The sequence below is a fragment of the Lepisosteus oculatus genome, chromosome 20 (assembly GCF_040954835.1).
Source record: "Lepisosteus oculatus isolate fLepOcu1 chromosome 20, fLepOcu1.hap2, whole genome shotgun sequence".
Lineage (NCBI taxonomy): Eukaryota > Metazoa > Chordata > Actinopteri > Semionotiformes > Lepisosteidae > Lepisosteus > Lepisosteus oculatus.
The window spans coordinates 447,492-473,736 of NC_090715.1; the positions used below are offsets into that span (position 1 = coordinate 447,492).

General features: G+C 42.3%; 3 protein-coding genes across 6 annotated transcripts in view; 1 reads left to right on the forward strand and 2 right to left on the reverse strand.

Annotated features, from left to right (window-relative positions):
• The window catches only part of plekhg4 (pleckstrin homology domain containing, family G (with RhoGef domain) member 4), a 55,125-nt gene extending 49,224 nt beyond the window's left edge, over window positions 1-5,901 (forward strand). For 2 of the 3 annotated variants that reach the window (XM_015368570.2, XM_069181177.1), the window contains exons 17-24: window positions 336-560; window positions 835-1,005; window positions 1,139-1,319; window positions 1,608-1,724; window positions 2,083-2,331; window positions 3,859-4,058; window positions 4,675-4,736; window positions 4,886-5,901. In XM_015368570.2, coding sequence (XP_015224056.2) covers window positions 336-560; window positions 835-1,005; window positions 1,139-1,319; window positions 1,608-1,724; window positions 2,083-2,331; window positions 3,859-4,058; window positions 4,675-4,713 — 1,182 coding nt within the window. In that variant the 3' untranslated portion in view covers window positions 4,714-4,736; window positions 4,886-5,901. The remainder of the gene's footprint in view (window positions 1-335; window positions 561-834; window positions 1,006-1,138; window positions 1,320-1,607; window positions 1,725-2,082; window positions 2,332-3,858; window positions 4,059-4,674; window positions 4,737-4,885) is intronic. The other variant, XM_015368571.2, reaches the window with a different exon arrangement.
• Window positions 5,902-7,904: 2,003 nt separating this feature from the next.
• LOC138224353 (BTB/POZ domain-containing protein KCTD19-like) lies at window positions 7,905-15,049 on the reverse strand. The gene is made up of 5 exons (XM_069181237.1): window positions 14,410-15,049; window positions 13,045-13,233; window positions 10,960-11,043; window positions 9,479-9,560; window positions 7,905-9,370 (listed from the first exon to the last, which is right to left on the reverse strand). Exons 1-3 carry the CDS (start codon window positions 14,429-14,431, stop codon window positions 11,015-11,017), a joined length of 240 nt encoding a protein of 79 aa, XP_069037338.1. The 5' UTR covers window positions 14,432-15,049; the 3' UTR covers window positions 7,905-9,370; window positions 9,479-9,560; window positions 10,960-11,014.
• Window positions 15,050-16,571: 1,522 nt separating this feature from the next.
• Window positions 16,572-26,099, reverse strand: LOC107080034 (leucine-rich repeat-containing protein 36-like). 2 transcript variants are annotated; one of them, XM_069181232.1, is made up of 13 exons: window positions 26,018-26,099; window positions 25,561-25,740; window positions 24,267-24,360; window positions 23,802-23,899; window positions 23,235-23,350; window positions 23,075-23,126; window positions 21,700-22,059; window positions 20,548-20,816; window positions 20,187-20,334; window positions 17,992-18,185; window positions 17,620-17,722; window positions 17,370-17,484; window positions 16,572-17,291 (listed from the first exon to the last, which is right to left on the reverse strand). In XM_069181232.1, exons 3-13 carry the CDS (start codon window positions 24,320-24,322, stop codon window positions 17,126-17,128), a joined length of 1,677 nt encoding a protein of 558 aa, XP_069037333.1. In that variant the 5' UTR covers window positions 24,323-24,360; window positions 25,561-25,740; window positions 26,018-26,099; the 3' UTR covers window positions 16,572-17,125. The 2 variants fall into 2 exon arrangements, with proteins under 2 accessions (XP_069037333.1, XP_015223925.2); XM_015368439.2 differs by lacking the exons at window positions 25,561-25,740; window positions 26,018-26,099 and having other exon boundaries at window positions 24,267-24,489.
• Window positions 26,100-26,245: the final 146 nt, after the last annotated feature.

Genomic DNA, 26,245 nt, shown 5'->3' on the forward strand with positions numbered 1-26,245 from the left:
TAATATAATAGTTTTTGTTGTTTTTTATTTCTTTATTTGAGTTATTATGACAAAAGAGTATGCATTATTAAGTCAGGTGGGTAGCTACGTAGGCTGCAAAGGAACAAGTAATAGGTTTATTCCATACTGAAAAGAGAAGAAAACAAGAGCCTTCTTCAGGTGTGGCATTATTAAGTTGTACCAAGTTATGAGTAATAGCTGAAAGTAACTGCTGTTCTCTGTAGTGACATTAATAAGCATTCACAGTAGAAATGTTCTGTATGGAAGAGTGTGTTTTGCAGCCTCGCTAGGATGCGCTCTCTGATGCTCAGACTCACCGAATGTGTTTTGTGCAGAATAAACAGCTGCAGCTAGAGGACAAGATGGACCTGGCGTCGTACCTGCTGAAGCCCATCCAGCGTATGAGTAAATACGCGCTGCTGCTGAAAGACCTGATCAAGGAGTGCAGCGAGGCACAGGACCAGGAGCTGGTGTACCTGAGGGCTGCAGCCGAGATGGTCAAGTTCCAGCTGCGCCATGGCAATGACCTGCTGGCCATGGATGCCATCCGAGACTGCGATGTGAGTAACCCCCCTTGAGCAGTGAGGGAAAAGGCACAGGGCCAGAGGTCTGCAGGTCTTTCAAGGTTATACTGACTTCCTCTTCATGACTGACAGTGCTGTCTTCTTCTTAAACTGAGTTTCTTCACAATTCACTGTGCTCAAAGGAAGGAGCTGCAGTTACTAAATGAAGCTATCTGTAAGAAAAGCATGCAAAGCATGCTCAAAATATATTGTTTAAAATGGGAAGGATCGGGAGGAATCATCAAAGTTCCTGTTGACAATATGTTCTCAGGTAAATCTGAAGGAGCAAGGCCAGCTTGTGCGGCAGGATGAGTTTACTATCTGGTACGGGCGGAAGAAGTGTCAGAGACATGTGTTCTTGTTTGAAGACCTGATTCTCTTCAGCAAGCCCAAAAGAATCGAGGGTGGCCTGGATGTCTTCATCTACAAACATTCTTTTAAAGTAAGAAATCTAACGCTTCCAGGACCTTAAAGCACTTCACACAGTTTTTTCCCCATATACACCTTTTTGTTGTTTTTTAATTGTGCCAAAACTGTAATTTTACTGAGTGTAACTGTGATGTCATCCCTGGCAGACTGCAGATGTGGGTTTGACGGAGAACTCTGGAGACAGCGGCTTGCGGTTTGAAATATGGTTCAGAAGAAGAACTTCTAAGAATCAAGCCTACATCTTACAGGCTGCTACAGCACAGATCAAACATGTATGGACCTCTGATATCGCCAAAATCCTCTGGCAGCAAGCCACCAGAAATAAAGGTAATGAACAATAATCAATTTCTACTATCTTTATGTTGTTATTCTATTAACCGTTCATATGAGCTACAAACTTCAATCCAGTTGAATTTGAGAAGCTTTGTTAATAAGTGATTTGAAGAATCAGTATTCATGTCGGCTAAATTCTGCAATTTAGCTTTTGACTGTAATGATTAGTAAATGATGAGCATTGAAATCAATAATATTACTATACTTTAGTTTTTATACATTTCTACTGTATTAGTGTCTGTAGCTTATGGAGTCTAAGGCTGTTCCTGTCATGTGTTTTAGAAATCAGAATGCAGGAGATGGTGTCCATGGGAGTGGGAAACAAGCCTTATCTGGATATTAAACCCAGTGAAGCTGCCATTAGTGACAGAGCCATTGATTACATTATGAAAGGAAGAGGTTGGTGCAGAATAAGCAGTTGCCTGACTGATGAACGAGCTCACAAAGATCCACTTTGCTTCATTTTCTCGTCAACTTTTTTGCATTTGGTCTGTACTGGTCTTTTTTTACAGAGAAAATGTACTCTGTAAAATATTACATGTAAATATTGAATTTTAACATTTTTAACTTTAATATTACATTGCCTTCTCATTTAATTTCAAAATCATATAACAACACAAAACACTGAACTACATTTCCTTCATTGTCTTCTTCTGTTCTTGTTGAATTTAAGGGTGTTGCACACAGCAGTTGAACACCAACATCAGTGTTCTAGTGACAGTACCAATGTCTCTATATTGCATGTGTTGTTTTTTAGGAGCTAGAACACGGGCATCAATAGCAGTATCTTTGTTTGATCACTCCAACCCTTTCAAGAGGACTCCTCTGCCCTCCTCTGTGAGCAGCCCCCCATCCGTCTGTGGGTCCTCGTCTTCCTCCCTCCTAGGGCCCCTCAACCTGCATATGTACAGCAGTCAGACCCTGCTGCCCGGGGACCGACCCTTCATCGGCACATGCATTGAGGAGGATGAGCTGGAGCACGAGACCAGCAGCCAGCCATCCATGAGTACGCATGCCGCCGTCTCGAGAGTGGGGGCAGGAGTACGCACACCGCCGTCTCGAGAGTGGGGGCAGGAGTACGCACACCGCCGTCTCGGGAGTGGGGGCAGGAGTACGCACACCGCCGTCTCGGGAGTGGGGGCAGGAGTACGCACACCGCCGTCTCGGGAGTGGGGGCAGGAGTACGCACACCGCCGTCTCGGGAGTGGGGCCAGGAGTACGCACACCGCCGTCTCGGGAGTGGGGGCAGGAGTACGCACACCGCCGTCTCGGGAGTGGGGGCAGGAGTACGCACACCGCCGTCTCGGGAGTGGGGCCAGGAGTGCGCACACCGCCGTCTCGGGAGTGGGGGCAGGAGTACGCACACCGCCGTCTCGGGAGTGGGGGCAGGAGTACGCACACCGCCGTCTCGGGAGTGGGGCCAGGAGTGCGCACACCGCCGTCTCGAGAGTGGGGGCAGGAGTACGCACACCGCCGTCTCGGGAGTGGGGCCAGGAGTGCGCACACCGCCGTCTCGAGAGTGGGGGCAGGAGTACGCACACCGCCGTCTCGGGAGTGGGGCCAGGAGTGCGCACACCGCCGTCTCGGGAGTGGGCCAAGGAGTGCGCACACCGCCGTCTCGAGAGTGGGGGCAGGAGTGCGGACACCGCCGTCTCGGGAGTGGGGGCAGGAGTGCGGACACCGCCGTCTCGGGAGTGGGGGCAGGAGTACGCACACCGCCGTCTCGAGAGTGGGGGCAGGCGTGCGCACACCGCCGTCTCGGGAGTGGGGGCAGGAGTACGCACACCGCCGTCTCGGGAGTGGGGGCAGGAGTACGCACACCGCCGTCTCGAGAGTGGGGGCAGGAGTGCGCACACCGCCGTCTCGGGAGTGGGGGCAGGAGTACGCACACCGCCGTCTCGGGAGTGGGGGCAGGAGTGCGCACACCGCCGTCTCGGGAGTGGGGGCAGGAGTGCGCACACCGCCGTCTCGGGAGTGGGGGCAGGAGTGCGCACACCGCCGCCACGGGAGTGGGGCCAGGAGTGCGGACACCGCCGTCTCGGGAGTGGGGGCAGGAGTGCGGACACCGCCGTCTCGGGACTGTTGTCTCAAGAGGAGAAGGCAGGAACTCTTGCGCAGGGTTAAATATTTATGGATGCATTGAAAAAATATTCTTCTTTAAGGGGTGTCCAAAACCAGGTTTTCATCAACTACCTAATGGTATAATAGTTAGAAGAGTCTGTGGGCCTTCATTGACTCTATATGGGAAAACTTATCACTGTAATGTGGAAACAAACAAATGCTTTATCTTGACATAACAGAAATGTATCTATTTCACATTCAGTTACAAATGCATTGTCTTGAGTAGCAAAACAAACTACTGAGTTCTAGTCTAATGTCTCTGTTTTGAAAATGGCTAGTATTACCTGCTGTTTCCAAAGCTGGGAGTAATTGAGGAAGGCCAAGTAGTGTGTTTGGACATAGGACCTGTTCTGTTTGTGATGGTTCTGTGACTGTGGTGCTGTGGTTCAGCGACTGTTCCATCTTTTTCCAGCCACAGAGAGCTCTGGGTCGTCCTCCCACTGCATGTCGGGCAGCGGCTCCAGTGGCTCAGACAGTGGCTGCGTGTCCAACATCCTTCCCGAGACCCTGTCCGAGGAGCCAGGCTCCCCCTTCGACCCCTCCTGCAACTCTAGTGTGGCGTCCCCTGCGGATGACAAACCCCACTTCACCAACAGCCAGTATATTTCAGCTGTGAGTCCACTACCAGGGACTTCTTGATACCTTAGGCACATGTCACTTGCATTTTTGACTGTTGGGTTATCTGTATTACTGTTAATACTGTAACAACATTATATTTAATGCTAGCTAACTGAAACGTGGAATACGTGATGTGGTTGGTTTTGCGTATATAGAGTAAATTACATTTGTTCACAGTGCATGAAGGGAGAATAATGGTAATTTATGCACTTAGGATGTAAGCAGGATGTTTTAGAGAGGCTGTATTGTCTACCATTTCATATCACTGAAAACCCAAGCCTCTGAACAATTAATGCTGCTGGTCTCTGTTCAATTCAGTTCTTTCACTTACAGTAGCTTCTAACCAAAGGCACTTCCTGCCAAATAAATTATTTTTGATTATAGACAACTAAAACACTTAATTATACATCTGAGGAATAACTGTCAGAGTTGAATCAACATACTTACAAGGATTAACCTTAAGGAAAGTAAGGTTATGTTTCTGTTAATGATCTTTACTGATATTCATGCATAAATCCAGTACAGACCAAGTTTGCTACAAATCCTCCTAAATACACTTAACCTTCAAATAACATATTAATAACTAATGCTTCTCTCCTTCCATCTGCAGAAAACAGGCCAAATCATAAGCCCATCCACAATAGTATGAGAGCTGTTGTCCTGTTTTATTATGTAAGTGAGGACACACCTTTTGTCTATTATGAGGCTATATAATGTGTATTGTAACAAATGTATTAATTGAAACATTCTTCATACTTAAATGTTTTTGTAATTATTTTTGTGCTGGATTTCAAATATCAATTTAATTTGTTATTTTTTAGGTTTAATCGCCAGCTGCTTTCAATTTGAAGACCTGCCTTATGGAGAGAAAAAAATCTTTCCCCATCGTGGCTGCACATCTCATCTCAGATGGACACAGAAATAGCTGGAAAATAGCACTGTTAAAAAGCCACTTTTGAGTTGCTTCATAGCAATTGTATGGTTCAGAAACTGATTTAAAATATATTTTTAATTTATCTTACTGTAACTGGTTCAAATGAGCATTCTTTACAGTTTTGAAATCTGTAAATAATAGTAACTGTTTACAATGCAGTTATGAACTGCTTGCCTGTTGTTGACCACTTGTGTTGCAGGCTGCCATTTTAAAAGGTGGGAATGCACTCCAATTAAAATGGGTTTAAGTGCTTCAGTGACTATGGAAGGTATGGCAGTTTGTCTAGTAAGAAGCATTTTCATTACTGTTTTTTAGGTCTTTTAAATGATGATTGCTTTCTTATGACCTATGGTCAAACTTTTGTTTTACTGTAAATAAGTTTATACTGTGGTAACACAGTAGAAACAGTTTATCACCTTTCAAATATTTAACCCTTACAGCTCAGACTGGAAACTCTGCTCTTGTATGTCCAGTTAGGCAGGAAGGCAGAGCACAGCTGTCCAACTGCAGCACCAGCTCCAGCAGAGTGACGCACTGTTCTAGTGAGAAAACTGTTGTGTGAAATGACAAAGGGCTAATCTTTAATTATCATTTATTGTTGATTTTCAGAAAAATGCAACATTAAAAAATTCAGAAATGTATTATTTGTACATAGAAATAAGATAATTTGCACCAGTGGTGCTTCGTGGGTTAGTGAGTGGGAGAAAAGGGCTGCAGTTTTTTACATGTAATTAACAGCAAAGCAGGGAATCACTGAAGTGCTATTTTTTATCATAAAATAAATGTAATTTCCATTTATAGTTGAGCGTGAATATTTACGCAAGTGCCAGTTTTGTTAATCTCATGAAATGTTCAGACGTTAAATAAAGAGGAACTGCTTTGTACCAAAGTTAAAAAATATAATATTTTCATTGTGCCCAAAGTTGGGTTGCAGCAGGGGGTCAAGCTCAGGTGTGCCTGGTGTTTTATGATTTCTTTTCTATACACATTCTCTGTTACATAGTTGGCCTCATTGTTTAATTAGCTGCAGATTTTTAAGGAACAGGTAAGGGTTTATCACATCTGAACGTCCCTTTCCTTTTCCTTTCAGCATAGAATAAACCTTTACCTGTTCCTTTGCAGCCTACGCATGCTGACGCAGCTATCTACTTGTACTTCAGCATACTTTTTATATCTATCCAGGTTCTGAGGTGAATTATATGTAACTGTCTTTATAAAAGATAATGTCTTGTGTAAGGAACTATAAAAAGACCTTATGAAAAATCCTATATACAGTAAATCTCTGATTTAAAAAAAATTCAGACTGAAGAAAAACCATTAGACACAAGAGCTTTGAGAACCTGGGTTTTACACCCCCGGTTTGGAGGAATGATCTTGTGCAGTCAGGACGCTTTGTAAGTGCAGGTGGGTGCTGTCCACAATCTTGTAGTGTGCGTATGTGAGGGATCCTCCTCAGGAAACAGCATTACTGAACGACAGTGATCCTTCCTCACCATCTCCATTCAAGCATATACTTCATTGCAAACGGAATTGTGTACTGAAAGCATGCAAGGGACAACACAGAAACACACGAGAGACAGCAGTTGACTTCTGTTTCTGGCAACATTTATGCAAGACAGAAAACTCCACAGTAAGATTTGTTTTGCAGTTACTGCTCCGAAGGACAAACCTGTGCACAGGTATACTGTAAGTGCACATGGAGTATGTCAAGAGTGTTGCTGATCACCTAGGCACTACTACTGCAGGGTGATTAGCATTCGAGATGTGTGAAAAACTCATACAATTCTAATCTCACTTCTGTTTTATATCATTTTAAGCAACTAGAGCAATTGTTCAAACTGAATTGTGTAAAACTGAAGTCTCAGAACTTTGTACTGAGCCTCTGTACAGTTATCTGACTAAAGGAGAACACAGGAGCGTCTCACCTTCACCCACTTTAACACTCTGCCTCTGTTGTGTCTATCCTGCTTAAAACAAGACATTTTCATCAGCTGAGCTACAACCACCTCTGGGTCAATCTGATGTGTCCGGTTAAATGAAAAAAAAGCCTTAATTTTATTCACATTTCTTAGAATTAAGATCTAATTATTACATTTATTTTTATAATTTTATAATATAATTTTATTAAAGCGTTTTGGAGATCTCTTGATATTTGATCTTACCCATAAGAAATGTACAAGATTAAAAACTTTTATAGTGGAATGCTTGGAGTCCTTCAGCTTTTTGAATCCAAGATGATTCCAGTCAGAAAGGCATGGCATTTGCGGGCACACAGCATTTCTTCATAAGTCAAATTAAAACACAAGGCAATATCTGTAAGGTAAGATAAGCACAAACTAAAGATGTGACCTCAGTTGAGGTCATGCAACATCTACTACACATCATAGCAGTATGGGACACTGTATAGGTCTCATGGCCTCTGTGGCTGCAGTAGAGATTATATGACCTCTAAGAGAGCTGGGGCTCCCAATTTATCATAAAGGGGTGAAAATAAGAGAAAGAAAATGGGTTAACAGTGCCCCCTAATGGCATATTTGTTAAGTGCACAGAGCTGCTTTTACTTTCTGCACAAAATAGACGTGTTCAAATGACTTCTACATAAATGCTTAATTTATTAGAGTATAAACCGTATTTAGTAGATACATTATATTTCTAATTTGATATTTTTAATATCCTAAAATTTCTAAAGGTCATGTGACCTCTGCTGTGTTGAGCAATGAAGATCATGTGACCCCCCCCCCCACCGTGTTCCAGAAGTTGTGAAACCTGTTGCAATTTATACTAGAGGTCATGTGACCTCTGTGTTTCTTTAAAGCCATCGGATACAATTCACATGCTTGTGGGTTAACCACTATTTTCTTTATTGACATTATTGACTTTTCAATGATGGGTTCATTGAGATAAAGATGCAGATAAACTGCAGAAGAGTCATTACAACAACAAAAACATGCTCAACAATTATTCATTAATTATGCACAAAATGCCATTAGACCCCCTCTAACACAAAATGACATCTTCAGTATCCCCACTGAGTTCTATACTGTACATTGAAATTTACTGCTGTACTGTATGTACATGAGTACAATGAAATGCTTACTTGGGTGTTTTCTTCACATGATAGGTGGAATCACAAAGTGTTAGATAACACTTGATTTGGCCATATACAATTTCTTGTATTAGGAATTTGTCTTTTTGCATACCCCAACCTGCTCTCCATGAGACACACAGACAGAAGGAGAGAAGCTTGGAATCAGAGCGCAGGGTCAGCCATTTATACGGTGCCCCTGGAGCAGCTGGGGTTAAGGGCCTTGCTCAGTGGTCCAGCGGAGTAGGATTCCTCTGCCAGATGCGGGATACAAACCGGCAACCGTCCAGCCACAGGTGCAGATCCTTAGCTACAGAGCCACCGCACTGCCCCAAAACTTCTGCCCTAAGCAGGTATTGGACTTAGTTCTCCTAAATAGCGCTCCTATTGTCAAACCCACTGTGCTACCAGGCCACTCAAATAAAGGATAAAGGAACATGGTAGCAGCTAGAATTTTAAACTGAATTCAGATAGCAAATTCAATTAGTGGCAGCATTTTGAGTTTAGTGCAAAAGGCAGTTGAGGTGGGAGGACTTAAGAGATGGGGTTGAGTCTTATGGCTGTAGGAAGGAAGGCACCTGGCTTTTATACTTCTACCAGAAGGAAGAAGAGAGAAAAGTGCATACCCAGTGAGGTTTTGAGCCTTGCTTATATTGTTTGCCATTCTGAGGCAGTGTGTGGTGAAGACGGTCTGGATGGAAGCGTGTTCTGTACCAGTGATGACCTCATCTGTCTCCACTACCTTCCGTAGTTTTATTACATTCATGAGCTGAGCAATGGCCATGCCAAACTGTGAGAATGCTCATAGTGCATCCGTAGACATTTGTGAGTCTGAAAACATACCAAATCTCCTGAGTCTCTTATGGAATTAGTCAGATTGATGCTGATGTGAATGCTGATTGAATCTGCTGTCTATCTCCACAGCAGCCCCAATGATATATAGGCAATAGACATGCTTTTTCATCTGAGAGGTGTGTCCTCCTTCCTGAAGTCAACAGCCAGCTCCTTAAGTTTTGCTAACGTTGAGGGAGAGGTTGTTGTCCTGGCACCTTAACCTATTTCTTTTACTCGGTTTCATCATTATTTATGATAAATCGAATATGTTAATGATTAAAGTTTGGTTAATTGAGAAGTACAATGGAGTGAACAAGCGTGACAGGACAGAAAGACCCATGAAATTACCTACACAAACCTCTTCAGAAAAACTGCTCGAAGTACATCCAACCAAAAGACATTACTTACCTTCAGTGTCTTTCTTCACAGCTCTGCCATTTTGTTGGAACAAAACTAAAGAAACCAATAATCTGGATTAGCTAAAGAGGCTACTAACACATCGTTGGTGAATTCAATTATAAAAATGTATTCATTAAAAAAACATGCACATCAGTGTCTTACAGTAATAAGACAGGCGGGTGTTCCACTCGCAGGACAGAGCCTTTTGGCACAGGCACCTTCATAGCTGGCCTGCCAACATCTCCTGAGAAAAGAAAAAATAGAGGCTGAAAACAACCATGTGTGCACACGGGTAAGATACAGTTCTGGCAAACTGGTTTGTGAAATATCTTAAAATGTCTTTCAGACGTTTCTGCACAGATGAAGAAGCTACAATACCAGTAGAGGGCACTTAAGAACTGGATTTTTGCTCACTCTGTAATAACAGTGGTTCCACTAGTATGTCAGTGTTTCCTATTAAGGACTATTATCAACATCTTTCAGTTATGAGGGCAGTTTTAACCAGCTTCAAGCTCACCTTTAATTTTGGATGCATTATTTTATTCTTTGCAGACTCTCGGCATAAATTCATGCGGTTCCAGCAATGTCTTTAGATCAACCACAGAGCTCTGATTCCTTCTGAACTGCTTTGCTTGCACTGGAAGATAAGTGCCTTCGGTGCTTTCAATACCCCGGCCTGGACACTGCTCTAATGTCTGTTTTGGAATTAGAATTGAAATCCCAAGCATCACAGGGCCTCCCAGATCAGGTGGGAAACACTTGTCAGGTTGGTTTCATGTTCTGTATGAGGGTCCACCCAGGGTACTTCTGATTATAGAAAACATTGGGGGAGCACATTGGCTAAGATCCCTTTTTTCAACTATTTTTTTAAGTTTACTGGGAGGGGCTGGGAGATCATCATGATTCTTCTCCTATAGGCACACTCCTCTCCTCTTACATGAAGTATTCTCTTTGGGACTGTGCTGCTCATTGTCCACAGGCTCCACACTTGGCTCTCCAATCCACAGCTGCTTTTCAGTGACCAGGTGCCTGTGCAGATAGAAGGATTGGCTCTTCCATCTTTATCTACTATAACGTGAGTATCACAAGTATTACACTTCTCTGTTTTGCTGTAGTCATTTAAATCTCCCTGTAAAGAATCATGAAATAGCATGAGGGCGGATAGTCACTCAGAACCGTCTTGTATTTCATTATTCTTACAGCCCACAGACCAAAGTCCCACAAAGGAGAAAAAGATCAGACCTCCATCAATGACTCTTTGCAGACTTTCGGCTATATGATAACTGCCTCTGTGTTATCCATAGAGAAAATAAAACTTTGAAGTTAATGTAGCAAGAACTACTAAAGATGTTCACACAAACAGAATCAGGCTATGCCATAGAAAACAGAGCCTCTTTACCAAGTACCTCACAAGTAAACTCTGGCGTCTTATGCTCTTCTTCATCAAACACAAGTGATTCAGCAGAGGAGAAAAGCTATTCACTCCCTGACTCCCTTCCTTTACTCCAGGCCCTGGAAGAATGCAATGTTCAACAGCTACACCTTGAATTGAGCAAGCATCAGCATTTAAATACCTGAATCAGACTTCTCAGCAAACTTCCCCAGCTTATTGAGTGTGATGCAGTGAGAGAATCTGTTCTTACCTGTAGGCAAAGCACTGATCCAGAGCTTCTGAGAGGGCAGGGATTTTGAACTCTTCTACTTCATGGCAAAGCAAAGGACACTCCCTTCAGAGCAAGATCAGACAGTAGGAGATGTATACTGAAATCTAAAGTTTATTTTCTATTTAAATAAAAATATACATTATATTATTTATAATAGATATTTCTATAATATTATATAGATATATTATAGATATTTCTGCAGATTGCTACCTTAAATCAATTTTTTTTGAATGTCTAATGCCTGTCACAAAGCTTGAATTTCTCTAGTACTCACACTTAAATTAATACTCAGTTATATTTTATGGTTGATGCAACTTAATCTTTGATACCTTCTCTCAGATGTCTATGGAAAAAACTTCACATTACATTGATCTAAAGGTTATTGGTGCCTTCTCTTGGTAATGAAGAAGCTTAACATTATCTCTTGACCACTGTACTGTACATAAATTCAGCTGGCAGCAGCAACTGGCTTGTCCTGAGGAAGTTGAGAATGTGTCTGAATATCTGCCCGTCCCCCTTAATGTACAGGCTCTGGCCATACACTATCCAGAATGCTTTTCTTGAGTTTGACAACAGCTCTGGATACTTAAGGAGAAAAAAATAATATTTAGTTCTCCTTTTATACTTAATACATAAAGAAAACCACCCATATCTATGCACTGTTTAATCAATAAATCCATGCTTAAGTATGTTTACCATGACACTGAACTTTTATCAGCCCATTCTCAACAGAAGAAAGATGAAAGTGAAATCCCTTTTTTGCAAGCAAATGCTCACACCTACGTCAATGAACATGTGAACAGTAAAGATGTCTGACAAAGATATATTTTAGAGAGTTCTGAGCTGTGTACCTTCAAAAGTGTTTTCAGGCAGGTTGCATACCAGTGAGTACCAGCATAAACTTTAATAACTGTATAAACTGTAAAATGGGAAATGCAAGTAGACCAGTCTCCTTCTGTAGGCAAATATTCTACAGAACAGAAAGAGAAGAAAATAATTTGTATAATAATAAACTAACTTTGCCATTTTAATATCAGGGAATAAGTGAATAAATATACGTGGTTTATAAAAAAATCAATTTCCCTTGGTGTACTCCTCTAAGTTTACTGAACTTTTACTCCTGGTATCTTATTTAAAAAAGTTAATTGTTCTTTTGTAGAAATTCGTTATGATGGCTAATGTTATTGGTTTGTTTATGATGCATTTACAATATAATAATAATAATAATAATAATAATAATAATTGCTTACACTTATATAGTGCTTTTCTGGACACTCCACTCAAAGCACTTTACAGGTAATGGGGAATCCCCTCCACCACCACCAATGTGCAGCCCCACCTGGATGATGCGACAGCAGCCATAGTGCGCCAGAACGCTCACCACACATCAGCTCTCAGTGGGGAGGAGAGCAGAGCGATGAAGCCAATTCATAGATGGGGAAATATATTTGCAAATATATCTTTGCAACCTTTAAACTAGAGTGTTAGAGAACCAAATTGTATTTTCACACAGACTAAAAAGAAAATCTAATTTTTGGAATGATTATTGTATATTAAAATTGTAAGAAACCTACTATTCGACTAGCAGTTGAATTTTCCTATTCGACTGCTGACAAAAAGCAAGTCTCAATTTCACTGGCATTGTCATTACAACATTTGTTCTTTTTTCACATTGCGATGATCTTATTTGGCAAGAACATTAGCAGCTATATATTGAGTATTTTACTGAAATCCCAGTTTTAATATTATATCAATAAGTATCAATAGTAAATCTTGCTTCCAGAATTCCAGAATTCCACAATTTCATAAAAAATGTTTATTTTCAGAATAATGTGACTGAGATACCTTAATCACAAACTATAGACAAAGATTGTATAGACATAAAATACGTTATACCTTATAATAGGTATAGAACCTTTCAAATTAAATCTTCATTGTATGGCATCTTAACTTTGAACCCTGAAACCACAGCACAGTGAGGAAACAGAAGGAAGCCATTCTGCATCCCTGCTTGTCCCTGCTTGCCTAGCGGTCTCTGGGGAGCAGGCCGCAGACGGGACTAACCTATGAATCTGAATTGCTGGCTGCCACACTCGAAGAGGGCGATGTCCTCGCTCAGCCACAGCAGGCTGCCCTGGGTCACCAGGCCTGGGTGCTGTCTCACCAGGTCCAGGAGCAGGAAACAGAAGTGGACCTCCTCGTCACTGTCCAGAAGCGGAGTGCCCACCAGCCCCAGGGGAACAGCATCATTTACTACCCAAAGGAATAAAACAAACAAGAATGTTTCACTCGAGTGCTCTTACAAGGCATACATTACCCCAAACTAACTCGCCACTAACTGGAGCTCCCCAAAGCTGCCATTTCAGCCCTAGGCTGTACTCTTTGTTCACCTATGACTGTGCATCCACTTACTGTACAGCAGCAACTACAGTACATCATAAATTTGCTGATGACACCACAGTTATCAGGCTGATCAATAACAAAGATGAGTTCACATATAGGAGTGATTGTGGTGCCTTGACAACAACCCGACCCTGAATGTGAACAAGACTAAAGAACTGTTGTGGACTTCAGGAGATCCACAGGAAGTCAGATCCCAATCAACATCAAGGGCTCAACAGTGGAAACTGTCAGCTGCTTCAGATTCCTCAGTCTGCAGATCCCCACTGACTAGGTTTTGTCTCACAACACTATAGCTAGTTTGAAAAATGCTCAACAGCACCTCCACTTTCTGCAGTGCCTAAAGAAATGCAGTATGGGGAAGCAGCCACTCATGAACTTTTACCGCAGCACCATAGAAAGCGTCCTCACTAGTGGTATCACTTGTATGGTACAGCAGTGCATGCATGACAGAGATGCACTACAAAGGGTTGTGGCAACGGCACAGAGGATTACAGGATGTGATTCATCATCAATCAGTAAGATCATACCATCTGCTGTCGCAATTAAGCCCAATCCCCACCATCCCAGCCACAAATTGTTCTCCCTTCTGTGCTCTGGCAAGCGGTACCGCACTGTTAAGGCATGGACGTCTTAACTGAAGAACAGCTTCTACTCTACGGCAGTGTGCATCCTTAACAGATAACTGCACTGCTTTGATACTCAACGCACCTTTGTACTCTGCACTTTGACTTTCTACCACATGCTTGTCTGACAAAAGCTGTCCAGAGATATTGCTGCAATAAGCCAATACACCACGGTGCAGGGTTCTCATTACATCAATAAGAAGCCAGTAACCAAAGTAGCACAGTTATGGCAAAAGGCCTCCTCCTCTCCTCTTAAATATTCATATCATGTTCTGATATTGAAAAACTTTCTTAAGAGAAATGTAAAGGAAATTTTGAAAAGGTTAGATACACAGGCACAGATCTCTCGCTCTTGCACTGGCCCCCCTGGAAACCAGGGCGCGACCCAACCCTGCAGGCTCACCTGTGGACGCTGGGCTCCGCATGGGCTCCACTTGCCTGGTGTTGCAGATGCGGGTTTTCCAGTAAATCAGAGCTGCTCTCTCTGTGATCTGGATCTCCACCGGACGGGCACGCAATAAGTGCTTTCCAGACTGCAGGTTATCTAAAGCCTTTTTAAACAGATATTATTTTACGTAACAGTGAAATTCATCTACCGATCTTTTGCTGTAAAATTGTTATTCACCCATGGCATTTGATCGAGATTACTATTTCAACGGTATGTAAATCACTCCGAAGTGAACGTTTTTAATGGATCTGTGGTGGTCGCTTTCTCACTGGTTATCGGAAAATCATATGCCGACAATTATGAGATTTCAAGAACTAATCAAGTTCGTTATTTACAAAGTGTTTTATCTGTTGCAAGGGCGTCAGCTGTAGAAATGCTGCTTGTTCGGACAGCAGATTTATTTCCGAGATGCACGACGATGCCAGTTTAGCAGTATGAATATAATAGTGGACGTGTCTGAAAGTGCAGCCATCTCTGTCCAAGAACACCCTGCAGTCCTCATTAAGGACCAGGGTTGTTCTCCAGAGCGGCGACTCCTGAAATAAGGCCAGCCTGCTCACGGGGATGGAGAAGAAACAGCCGCCGACATTGACGAGGGAGCGACATTGACCGCTCCGGCCTGCGCTTTCCTGCCATCCTGGGGGCGCACAGCCGCCGTCGGGCAGAGGCTCCAAAGCACGGCCTCCCACTGCTTTCAAATATCGTTTTAAAAGTGAAAGCCACAACAGTCCAGGATCACACTTGAAAGAGAAATTAAAAAGCTTTAGAGAGATTAAAAAGCGATGTATAACTTATGGATGTCGAACTGATTTCCGTTATTATTTCCGGCTGTATGGCCTTGGTACACACGGGCAGGAAGAGCGGCTCCCCGCGCGGTCAGCCAGACTCTCCGCTCCGCGCGACACTCACTGACAGATTAAGCCGATGGCGTCTTGTTTTGGGATGCATGAGCAAACTCTTCACATCTAGTGTCTAGCATGCGGAAAGACGAATTCCTAATGCAATAAATTGTATAGGGCTAATAAATTGATGTTATTGTAGCGCCCTCGCCCGGTGGTGAGGAGGAAGCGCACCTAGGCACTCAGGGTACCTGCGAAGCAGGCTTGGAGTTGTAGCCAGGGGGAGTCTGAGGGTCAGCACGATGACCAGCAGCTGACCCTGTTTATGTAAATAGTGTTATATTAGTTTAAGTGTCCTGTGTAGCTTTGTAAGTGTGTAGTCTTCTGTTAACGAGTTACCACCCTAACGCTGTGTATGTGTTCCGTCGGTGGTTTTGGTTTTGATGGGAGAATTAAGCAATTGCTTGTTTCACTATCTTGTCTCCCCTTGTCCTTTGTCCTGTGTGAACTCGAAAACGTTACGTTATGATGTTATGTCATAGAGACTCTTCCTTTCTTTGGCTCAATTAATTAGTTAAGCAATACTTATACCAAGATAAATAAATGACACAGGACTTGTGAAGCTTGAACCCCTTCAATTACGATGTTTTGAACCTTCTTATAAAGCACCTTTTAAGATATAATTTTAAAATTAGAATTAGATAAATCCATGTTTTAGGCAATCCCTCTTAAAAATGACTTCTGCAGGAACATTAAAATCACTGATAAACCCAATACAACAGTTCTCATTACACATACCACTAGTGTTATACAGGGTTATTTAAATAGCACCCCAGCTAAATCAAATCCATGCAGAACACAGTGTTACCACGGCAGGATCTGGAAGTCCTGCTGTAGAAATTGCTGTAATGCTTGCTTTGCCTCTCAGAAAAAATGTTTCTGGTTTCACAATAATTTCTAGCGAAAACGGCAATTCCCAGATTATATAAACCACTCCATATTGAATACCCACCGATGTGTGATTGACATTTCACAGAACTTCAATTTTACAAGTGACTGTGATTCGTTATATATTTAATTGCAAGAAAACTAAAAATACATCTCTAGAAACATAATCTTGATTGCTATTTGAAGAGAGAAATAATCACTGCTTTCTTTACTTCAGTGCTACAGTCTCCAGGGCTAAAACCCTGCGGATGCACAAACAAAAAACTTCTTAAACTATTCTATAGGTGATGGCACTTACATCCAGCTCAGTTGTTTCTCCAGATGCCCATTTGATGTGAATCGTGTTTGCTTTGGTGATGTATCAACCTGGGAGCAAGAGGAGCAGGGTCTACCGTGCACTAAGTACACAAAACTAATATAAAATGTAATTTTATTATGTTAAACACATGTGAAATTACATCTGTTATAAATAAAATATAAACTTTCCTGAAAAATAGAAACTAATTGTATTACTTCATTGTATGTTTAATATAACAATGAATATGAATTAATCAGTCCCACTGTTCCCACTCCAATCATATTTCTTGGGCATTTACTGACAAAATCCAAATGAGTCCTTTCCATTTTTCAGGACTATAGTGGTACAAGAATAGTTAATAGCTCACAACTGTTGAATTCCATTTACATAGATTAAGCATTATCAAAACAATTCCATAAATAAAAATCTTCCAAAATCAATGTTCCATTTCTTAAACTTTTAGACTGAACTGCAAAGACTACAGTTTTGAAACATTTTCATTGCACCTCCAGAGCACAAGGACAACAGTGGGTGTTCTGGGAAGAGCCACTGCAGAGGGTTGTCAGAGAGGGGCACTAAACCAGCATCATTGACTTGGCGAGGGTAATGTGTGCTGTGAAGAGGAGGACTGCAGTCCATTAGATGCTCTGCTGAGGTCAGAGGTCAAACAGGACTGAACATGGTCTAAATCCTGCCCAGAGCTCCCTCTTTCCAGCTGCTTTAACAGGTAGTCATTTGTGGACACCAGAGATCTGCAACAGAAGGGCAGCAGAGTTAGATGAGTATGGCCTCCCTTCAGCTCCAGCACCCTCTAATGGAGCAGTGTCTACCTGTGGCTGTCTCGCAGCAGGCACAGTGCCTCCTCCAGCTTGTGGGATTGAGTTATCTTTTCGCTCACGGTTCCCACGCGCTCTCTAAGCCCTCTGTATGCTTCCTGAAGCTTGTCTACAAACACACAGGTGGCAGAAAGTGATAACAATAAGGATGTCTTAATATAACAATATTGAGGTTGAATAAAGAAATAGCAATCTAAAGCAGTATACTAATAATATCAGGAATAAAACTAAAAAAATAACCTACTCTCTCCAGTTGCAGACAAGGCAGAAACTTGGGTGCTGCTGATCTGAGTTCGCAAGCTGTTATTCTCTTTCAGCACACTGGACAGCCTCTTCTTCAGCAACTCCTAAAAAGAAAAGACATCATTGTTGAAATTTTTTGCATCTACTATAAATTCATATTTTGATTTATCATGCTTTATTTTTAATACCTTTAAGATCTCACATTGGAAATTCAGAAATACTAAAAACGTCCCAAGAAATTGTTCTCTTGGTGTTCCAGTAGCAATAACTACCTTACTGCTCATCCCACTGATGAAGAAAAAAGCGACAGATGTATTTCTTGTGAATGTGTGCAGTCTGCTGTTAAAATTGCAGCAGTTGGAGAATCACTGACCAGCTGCTGCTGAGTGATGGTCAACTTGTGTCTGAGCTGCTGTAGCTCAGTGTGGTCCAGACCGCTGGTCCAGCTGTTCTGTCCTGCTCCTCTCCCCGCACAGCATTCCTGGTCTGGCTCATCCCGGCTCCTGCCTCGCTGGCACTCTGCACACAGTGGTGAAGACAGACTGCGCAGCAGGTCATGAGCAGAGGCTGCAAGAGACAGCAGAATGTTCTCACAGGCACATTGACAGGACACACCATTGAAGCTGCAGCATCCTCAGGGTGTCCAATCTATAGGAGATGTCAACTCCTGAATAGAAGAAAATAACAATTTAATTGGACCAACTTAATACTTTAAAGTTTAGGTTAAAGTATTCAGGTAGGTTTTGATCCTGAAGGGCAAGATTAAAGATTTCTTTGCTATACTTGTACTTCCAATACAAGTGTATTGGAATGCTTACTCATTCAGCTATACCCAGTAACATGAAAAAAATAGGCACAAATGACAAACAGACATGGACAATAAATTTAGACAATAGACATTATAATACAACCAAGACAGGACATAGTGCAAACAGTGCAGCACCTCAAAGTGCAGGTGCTAATATGTGCAGGTGCTAATTTGAGCTGTTTAAGATGTGGACTGCTTGGGGGAAGAAACTGTTTTTGAATCTATTTGTCAATGTTCTGATACTGCGATACCACCTACCAGAACCCAGGGTGAATTGGGTCCCAAAGTATAGCTCAAGCCCGGTTATGGCAGCAGTCGAGATATATCCGGTCGATGGAGGGTAGCTCGGTCATAGTGATTTTCTGCGCAGACCTCACAACCCTCTGTATGGCTTTTCTGTCCTGTACTGTGGCTCCACCATACCACACCGTAATACCACCGGTCAGGAAACTCTCAATTGTATTACGGTAAAAATTGGTGAGTGTTGTCTTACTCATCCCCCACTTCCTTAACTGTCTCAGGAAGTGAAGGTGCTGGTGGGCTTAAGTGAGGTTGGCAGCAGTGTTCTCTGACCAGCTCAGCCTCTCGGTGATCTGGAGGCCGAGGAAGCTGAAGTCCACTATAATCTCTTTTATTTTGCCGATGTTAAGTGTGAGGTTGTTGTTGTGGTACCACTCCACTTGCTCTGCTACCTTGCTCCTGTAGGCAGTTTCATCATTGTTGCTGATATGACCGATTACTGTGGTGTTATCAGCAAACTTGATGATGCAATTACTGTTAAATCTAGCCACACAACATCCTGGCATAGGTGTTCCTCTTCTGCTCAAGAGTGGTGTGAAGAGCCAGCGTGTCAGCATCATCCACTGACCTATTATTCCTATAAGCAAGCTGCAGGGGGTGTAAGGAGTCTGGGACAATACTGTTGATGTGTCCCATCACCAGTTTCTCCATGCACTTCGTGACTACTGGGGTGAGTGCCACCGGGCGGTAGTCATTCAGACATGACACCTTGACTTTAGGCAGTGGCACAATAGTAGTCCTCTTAAAGCACAGTGGGACAGTAGACAGGGATAGTGACGTTAAATATTACAGTAAAGATAGGGTCCAGCTGAGCTCTGGATGCCTTTAAAACACAGAAGGGGATGCCATCAGGGCCGACAGCCTTGCGTGGCTTCACTTTTCCAAAAGCTCTCCATACCTCCTGATGTACCACCTTCAGACAGCTGCAGCACAAATTCCCCAGACTCACTGGGCATTTTCTGTGAAGTGTCTGTGTTGCGAGTGTCAAACCTTGCATAAAAGTTGTTTAGTTGGTCAGGCAGTGAATCATCAGCTGTTGTTATAACACCCATTTGACATTTGCAATTAGTGATAACCCTCAGGCCATTCCAGAGGCCCACAGATTTTTAATTGTGTCTGAACCTGAGGTTCAGGATTGGCCCTATAGGCACTCTAAACAGTCAGGTGATAGGCTTGCACAAATACTTCCATAAAACTGGGTAACAGGTTGAGAGAAACACCATATCATTTACCGTTACCATTAGTTTTAAGGCACCTGTCATTAACCTTAGTCTGAGTGCCACTGATTTTTAAAGACCCCCAGAGTAAAAAACAAACTAAACTTGAAGCTGTCCTCTTAAACATTTTGAGTTCACCTACAAACTGCATTCCCAACAGCTGTCTGAACTACTGATGGCCGAAGCAGCTCCATGATCCGGAGAGGAGAACTCCAAAGCCTCTTCTGACCCCAGGGCTCTTACCAAGGAAACAGTGGTTCAGGTGCAGCGACCGGGTTCCATTCCAGTGGCGGTCCACCAGGTCCAGCAGCCGCCAGAGGATGGAGGAACGGTCAGGGTCAGTCTGGGGGCTCTGCAGGGCCAGGGAATTACACCCTGCCACCACAGAATCCTACAATCAAAAACCGCTTATTAATACCATTGACCACCCATGTTTGCTTGTCTCTGCAAAGAACAGAAACATTCTGGTAAGAAAGTGGTTGGTATGTGCGCTGTTGACTACTTAAAAACTGTACAGCCTGAGAAGGCTATTGTCTAAAAGAAGTAGAAAACATACATTTACTTTAAAAGGCCATCGTAAAGAAGACAATAAAGAGTTTATTACCTCTTTATTCTTTAATTCAGACTGCCGACTACTGAGACTATTGGTCCGTCTGATTTCTGCTGGGAGTGTGACAGAGCATGGCATACGGGTGTAGAGTGCTGATCGGCCATGCAGTGTGCCAAGACGAGAGCTGCACTGAGGGGCACCAAGAGGCCTGAGGGGTGACGATTCGTTCAATCTGTCCACAGAGGAGCCTCGTCTCGGGGACAACCCTTCAGAAAAACACCTGGAAGAAGCCGCATCCTCTAGGTGCATGGAACCGTACAGGTCTGTAAAAAGAGAAATAAAGTAAAGATCCCCCTTTTTTCATTCTGAATTTTGGCTCCTTCTCCCCATTTTGACACGAGGTTCTGCAGCTGGGTAGAGTTGCTTTGTGGAGCAGGAGCTGAGCTCAAGACAGCAGAGATGAGAGATGAACTATCAAGAGCTAATCTCATTAGTCTTCTAAATTGTATGAGGAGGTTTATTCTCCAAAAGAGCTACCTTCTTCCATAATATAATTAAAATCTGACTAGCTATGACCTGTGTGAAGGTGATCTGAATAAGAGCTGAGAAGGCTTGACAGCTGAAAGAACTGTAGTCAGTGAGCCTTGGGTTTGGTTAGCAAATTCTGAGCTACTTCTATTGAGTCTGAGTTGTTTATGTTTTTAGTGACCAGGTGCTGTAAATATTTTCAATTAGTTCTGAAAGGACACCAATGACCCCCCCCACACACTATTCCCATATACTGTATTTTCAAATAATCCCAGATATGAATTTGGGATTTAATTGTTTGTCACCAATTAAAAGGGAAAACAGTGTGATATCAATGTATATTTTCTATATTGAATGCATAACATACTAATCCTAAAATATACAATCCTAAAAAAATCGAACTGTTTTTGTAGAAGAAAACGTTTGTAAAAAAATGTTTGGTTGATTGTTCTTTAGGTATCTGCAATATTGCTCCCTCTTCTGGCCAAAAGAAAATATGCCAACTGTGTTTTATACTTGGGCATTCAGTGCACTCTGTCTTTGGGTCTACTTTTAACATGATTATTCCTGAAGCTACTGTAGATCTTTTTCTAAAAATAATCAAGCAATTTTCACGCAGAATGATCTTTCTATTACACTTTGATTTCAGCTGAACACATTCAGGGATATCTTGCTAACCTGAGAGTGGTTTGTTCACTCCGCTGGCACCTGGCTCTACCACAGTAATAGTGTGGTGCGTCAGGGAGCTGCAGGCAGAGTGCGGTACAGCACAGCTGTCAGAAGCCCTGGATCCTCTGCCAGCAGGGGCAGCTCTTCCTGTCTGAGTGCCCTCAGCCCCCGTGGTCTCCTGTCCATTTGCAGTGGGTGACCGGAGGCCCGCTGTCCTCCTGTTGATCTGGGGGGAACACCTGGAAGAAGCCACCTCCTTCTCTATGTGGCTGTCAGCGAAGGTCACCCGCATCCCCTCCTTTGGTCTGCAGGGCGACTTACCTGGAGACCGCAGAGAGGAGCGGGTGGGTGAGGGCAGAGGCCGGTACTCTGCAACACAGCATTAATATGTCAGTTACCAGCCAGCCACAAGGCTCTGGGACACCATACCAGCCCAAACACAGGAGACCCCAACCCATCACACTGCAGGCACTTTGGTAACTGAAAACACAGTGGCTCCTCCGTTGTAACAACTGTGTTGCACAACTACAGTGAAAACCCAATAATGCAACAGAGTGACAAAGCACTATAATTACTTCACCGTTCTCTCCTAACTAATTCTTTGCCACAACGAGCATTTACACACAATGTTCTTCCCACTTAATTTGTTTAGATTTTAACCTGAAGCAAGAGGTCTGTAACACCAACAGAACAAAAGATTCCCACTCACTCCTGATCAGAATAATACAGGCAAAAAAACATGACAATTGCAATATTTAAATCAGATGGTAATGTGCAAAATGTGTGTCTGTTTTGATTGTTGCTAATTGTCCCTCCTTCTTTATCCACAAGCTTTGCCTTGTCAGCAATGAATCATATGACTGCATGTAATTCGAGATCCAGTTGAGTACATTTTTAGGGTTTTCTTCACTCCACCTTCACATTCTTTACACCACAGTTCATGCCAATAATCCAAAACATGACAATAATCCAAAAAAAGATTACCTATGTTGATGAGTACTGGCACACAGAAGGACATGATGGAAGACTTGATACTCCACATTTAGTACTTTTTTAGAATTGTATAATGTTAACATGCCCAGAGGGGTTGGGCAGCCAGTTGACATTGGACCCCTTGAGGTTTTTCTTTCTCCTCCGTTGTCTGCTGGCTTTATCTCTTTCTGTAATGTTATGTCATGTACTGTCACACATTTTTGTTAAGTGCCTGGGGCAACCTTTTTGTGAAGAGCGCTATATAATTATAATTAATAATAATTCCTCACACTTATATAACGCTTTTCTGGACACTCCACTCAAAGCGCTTTACAGGTAATGGGGACTCCCCTCCACCCCCACCAATATAAAAATATATAAAAATAAACTGAATTAAATGTTAAAAACTCACCCTCTTCAAAATCACTGCACTTAAATTCAGTAGAAAATTGCAAGTCCTGTACCTATGGAAATTAAACAGAAACATTACATTTTAATTAAGACAGATTTTTTACATTTAATGACAGATAAGTCTTATTTTCCATCTTGAAGACAATATGGGAGAACTGTACCCTGTGATGTTTCACATCTCTCAGGCTGTGCTCTACAGTGCTCTGTGCGTGGGAATGTGGTGAGGAGCTCAGGGTCCCATCTGGCTGCCCAGAGCTGCTGGGTTTCTCCTTGAACACTGATCAAAAGAAATGAGATGCAGCAAGTTGGCATCACTACTGAAGACAGAGTATACAGAAGAAGAGTATTTTTTAGTACTTTGTGAGATTTAAAAAAAATAAAAAAATATGAATGAAGCAGTAAACTGTATAACCATAGTCCAGAAGCATTCCCCCCACTTTTGTTTTGCACATTATGTAAAGGACATCTTTTTCACATTTTATGATAACTAGAATGATATAAAACTTCCACAAAATGGGTTAAGAATGTTTATCTTCTAATTGATATCTCCTAATTAAGAGAGAACTTTGCAGCCACATGCACATTTTCTCTTGTGTGTAGAGAGTCATTGTGTGTAAATCTGGACATAACTTAACTTAAATAAAACTGTCCATTACAAGGTAAACTCATTTAAAGTTATTCATTACTACTGTCATCCAAATGAACACACTTGCACACTCATTCCTTACCACAATGAAACGTTAGCCCAGAACTCCATCTGACTTTGTTCTTAAACTCAGGATTCCAGCTTGCTGCTTCAGCTGGATAGTTGGTGTCTGTCTGGGTGCTGGAAACAGACAGCAGTGTCACATCCAATTAGTTTGTTTTCTATGGGGCTTTAAAACCAACACACAAAGATTCATTTAAAATTGCGTTATTGTAAAATCTTGCTGCTCAAATCATTTTAAAGATTTTGTCTTTAAAATCTGTATATTACATGCTTAAGCAGCACTAATTTTTCCACTTTTGTGTCATTTTTATTGTTTTGCAAAAAGGATAAGGTCTATCTTTGCATGTAACACATCACTGTAGGATCAGCAGCTGTATAATCTAAATATTTTTCTACAATCCTAAAAACTGTCTAAGATAAACTTGTCACAGTAAATAATAGATATCCACCCTCCAGTTTTCCATCTTCCTGCAACTTCTCTTACCTCCCCGTCTCCTTCACAATGGACTGAATGTTTTCCTCATTCTGCCTGAGTGACATTACTGCCTTTCTCTCAGCGCTCCTCACTGGCCTTGCATCTGAAAAACAACACAGCACGTGTCTACAAACAAAGAAATGAATTAAAACTATGTGAGATACAGTCAGCTTAAGACTGCAAGAATCAGAAGAATTTGGAAAGAATCAGTCTTTCCAAATCCACCCCAAGAAGTAAGAGCTCAGTTGAGTTTCCCTTCAGTTCTGATAACATTCCTTGTAGCTACGGGATACGGCTTTAGCCAGCCAAGTAGAAAAGCAGGTAAACTAGAGCACCGGCTCACTTTAGAGTATACAAGTTCCTAGTCAAATATGGGTGAAAATAAAACATTTACAAAGGGGATTAGATTTTTTTTAAATAAAAAAATTAAAAGATTTCATTAACATCACCTATAGGTAATAATCATGCTTGTGACTTGTGATGTTACACATGTTGAAGTGCTTTAACTAACTCCCATTCACTTCACTGAGGCCACTAAGGCATATCAGGAGCACAATAGGAAGGTTTGCTTCAATCATGCCAGTGGATCTCCTGCTAGCTGATGCCTTCAGAAAGAACAGCTAATGGCTATTTATATAGCCTAACAGGCTAATGGCATTTATACTGTATACTGAGTTAAATTATTTGGGCCTTGGGTTCTTTTCATACTTTACCCTTGTGACACCCTTACTATACCTAAAGTGTATGTCTGCAGTTTTCTCATTGTTTTACCATGCGTATGTTATACACTTACACTGTTTTGCTATAGTTTCCCAGGGTTTGTGCATCACTGCAATTGTTAGTGTAATGAAAATACCTTTCAAAGCTTTACAATTGTCTGTCCCTGCTTTATTACTTTTTATACCACTTTGACCAAAAACTGCTGTTACAAACTTTCATTAGGATGTTTGTGTACCTTTCCCATGTTTACTATGAATTGGCTTCATTACTCTGCTCTCCTCCCCACTGATAGCTGGTGTGTGGGGAGCGCACTATGGCTGCTGTTGCATCATCCAGGTGGGGCTGCACACTGGTGGTGGTGGAGGGGATCCCCATTACCTGTAAAGCGCTTTGAGTGGAGTGTCCAGAAAAGCACTATATAAGTGTAAGCAATTATTATAATTAATTACTGAGGTCTAATTCAGTGACACACCTGTAGATCAGTGTGAAGACACACTATACAAAACACTGGTGGCTGACTGAGAAACAAGACTCTGCTCACATGCAGTTCAGCTTTATCTAGAGCCATACCAAGCTTCTTCACCTGCTGCAGCACTGCCGGCACCCTACACCAGTGCTCTTCTCCTGGCCTGGTCACGGGATTCAGTCGGAGATCCAGCTCTCTCAAACCCCTCAGCTGTTGCAGGCGAGACACCTCCTCCAGAGTGGTCACATTGTTGAAGTACAGGTTCAGCTTCTCTAGGGAAATCAAGTGCTCCACACCCTGCCAGAGAAAACTGACAGTCATGGTCAAGGATTTCCAACAGCAACAGTAATACAGTAAATCTTGTGTGCCATTTATTTTTCCTACTGCAGTTCTACTGCAGCTACTTTAATTATTAGCACAGCTATAAATTAAGAGTAAACAGACAGAGAGATCCAATGCAGTTCAAGAAAAACTGTCCTGCTTAGAGCTGGCTCTCAGCAGTGAAGGAGAACAGATGTGACTATTGTCTGCACCTGGAGCCTGCAGTCTGGAAGGACATTTCCTGCTTCTTTACCTCCAGGCTTACTATGGAATTGCGGGACAGGTCCAGCCAGCAAAGGTTCCTGCAATTGATGAAAGCCTCTCTAATCTCCAGAATCTTCTCACTACAGGAACCCTGCAAAGACAGGGACTGCACTGCACCTGCAAGAGGAATCAGCACATACGACAAAACAGCTCTGCTGGCGCAGAACCTCAAACCTAATGCATGAGATATGACTTTTGAAATTTGTCCAGACATCCA

Bases quoted from the DNA above. Each gene is read 5' to 3' on its own strand.
- LOC138224353 (XM_069181237.1), bottom strand. From the start codon at position 14,431: ATGCGGAGCCCAGCGTCCACAG. The intron at 13,234-14,409 runs GTGAGCCTGCAG...TCCTTTGGGTAG, and splicing joins GCGGAGCCCAGCGTCCACAG to TAAATGATGCTGTTCCCCTG. The intron at 11,044-13,044 runs GTTAGTCCCGTC...CTTGCTCTGAAG, and splicing joins CCAGCAATTCAGATTCATAG to GGAGTGTCCTTTGCTTTGCC.
- LOC107080034 (XM_069181232.1), bottom strand. From the start codon at position 24,322: ATGTCACTCAGGCAGAATGAGGAAAACATTCAGTCCATTGTGAAGGAG. The intron at 23,900-24,266 runs GTAAGAGAAGTT...GTCTGTTTCCAG, and splicing joins ATTGTGAAGGAGACGGGGAG to CACCCAGACAGACACCAACT. The intron at 22,060-23,074 runs GTGAGTTTTTAA...GCTGTGTTGCAG, and splicing joins GTGCAGTGATTTTGAAGAGG to AGTACCGGCCTCTGCCCTCA.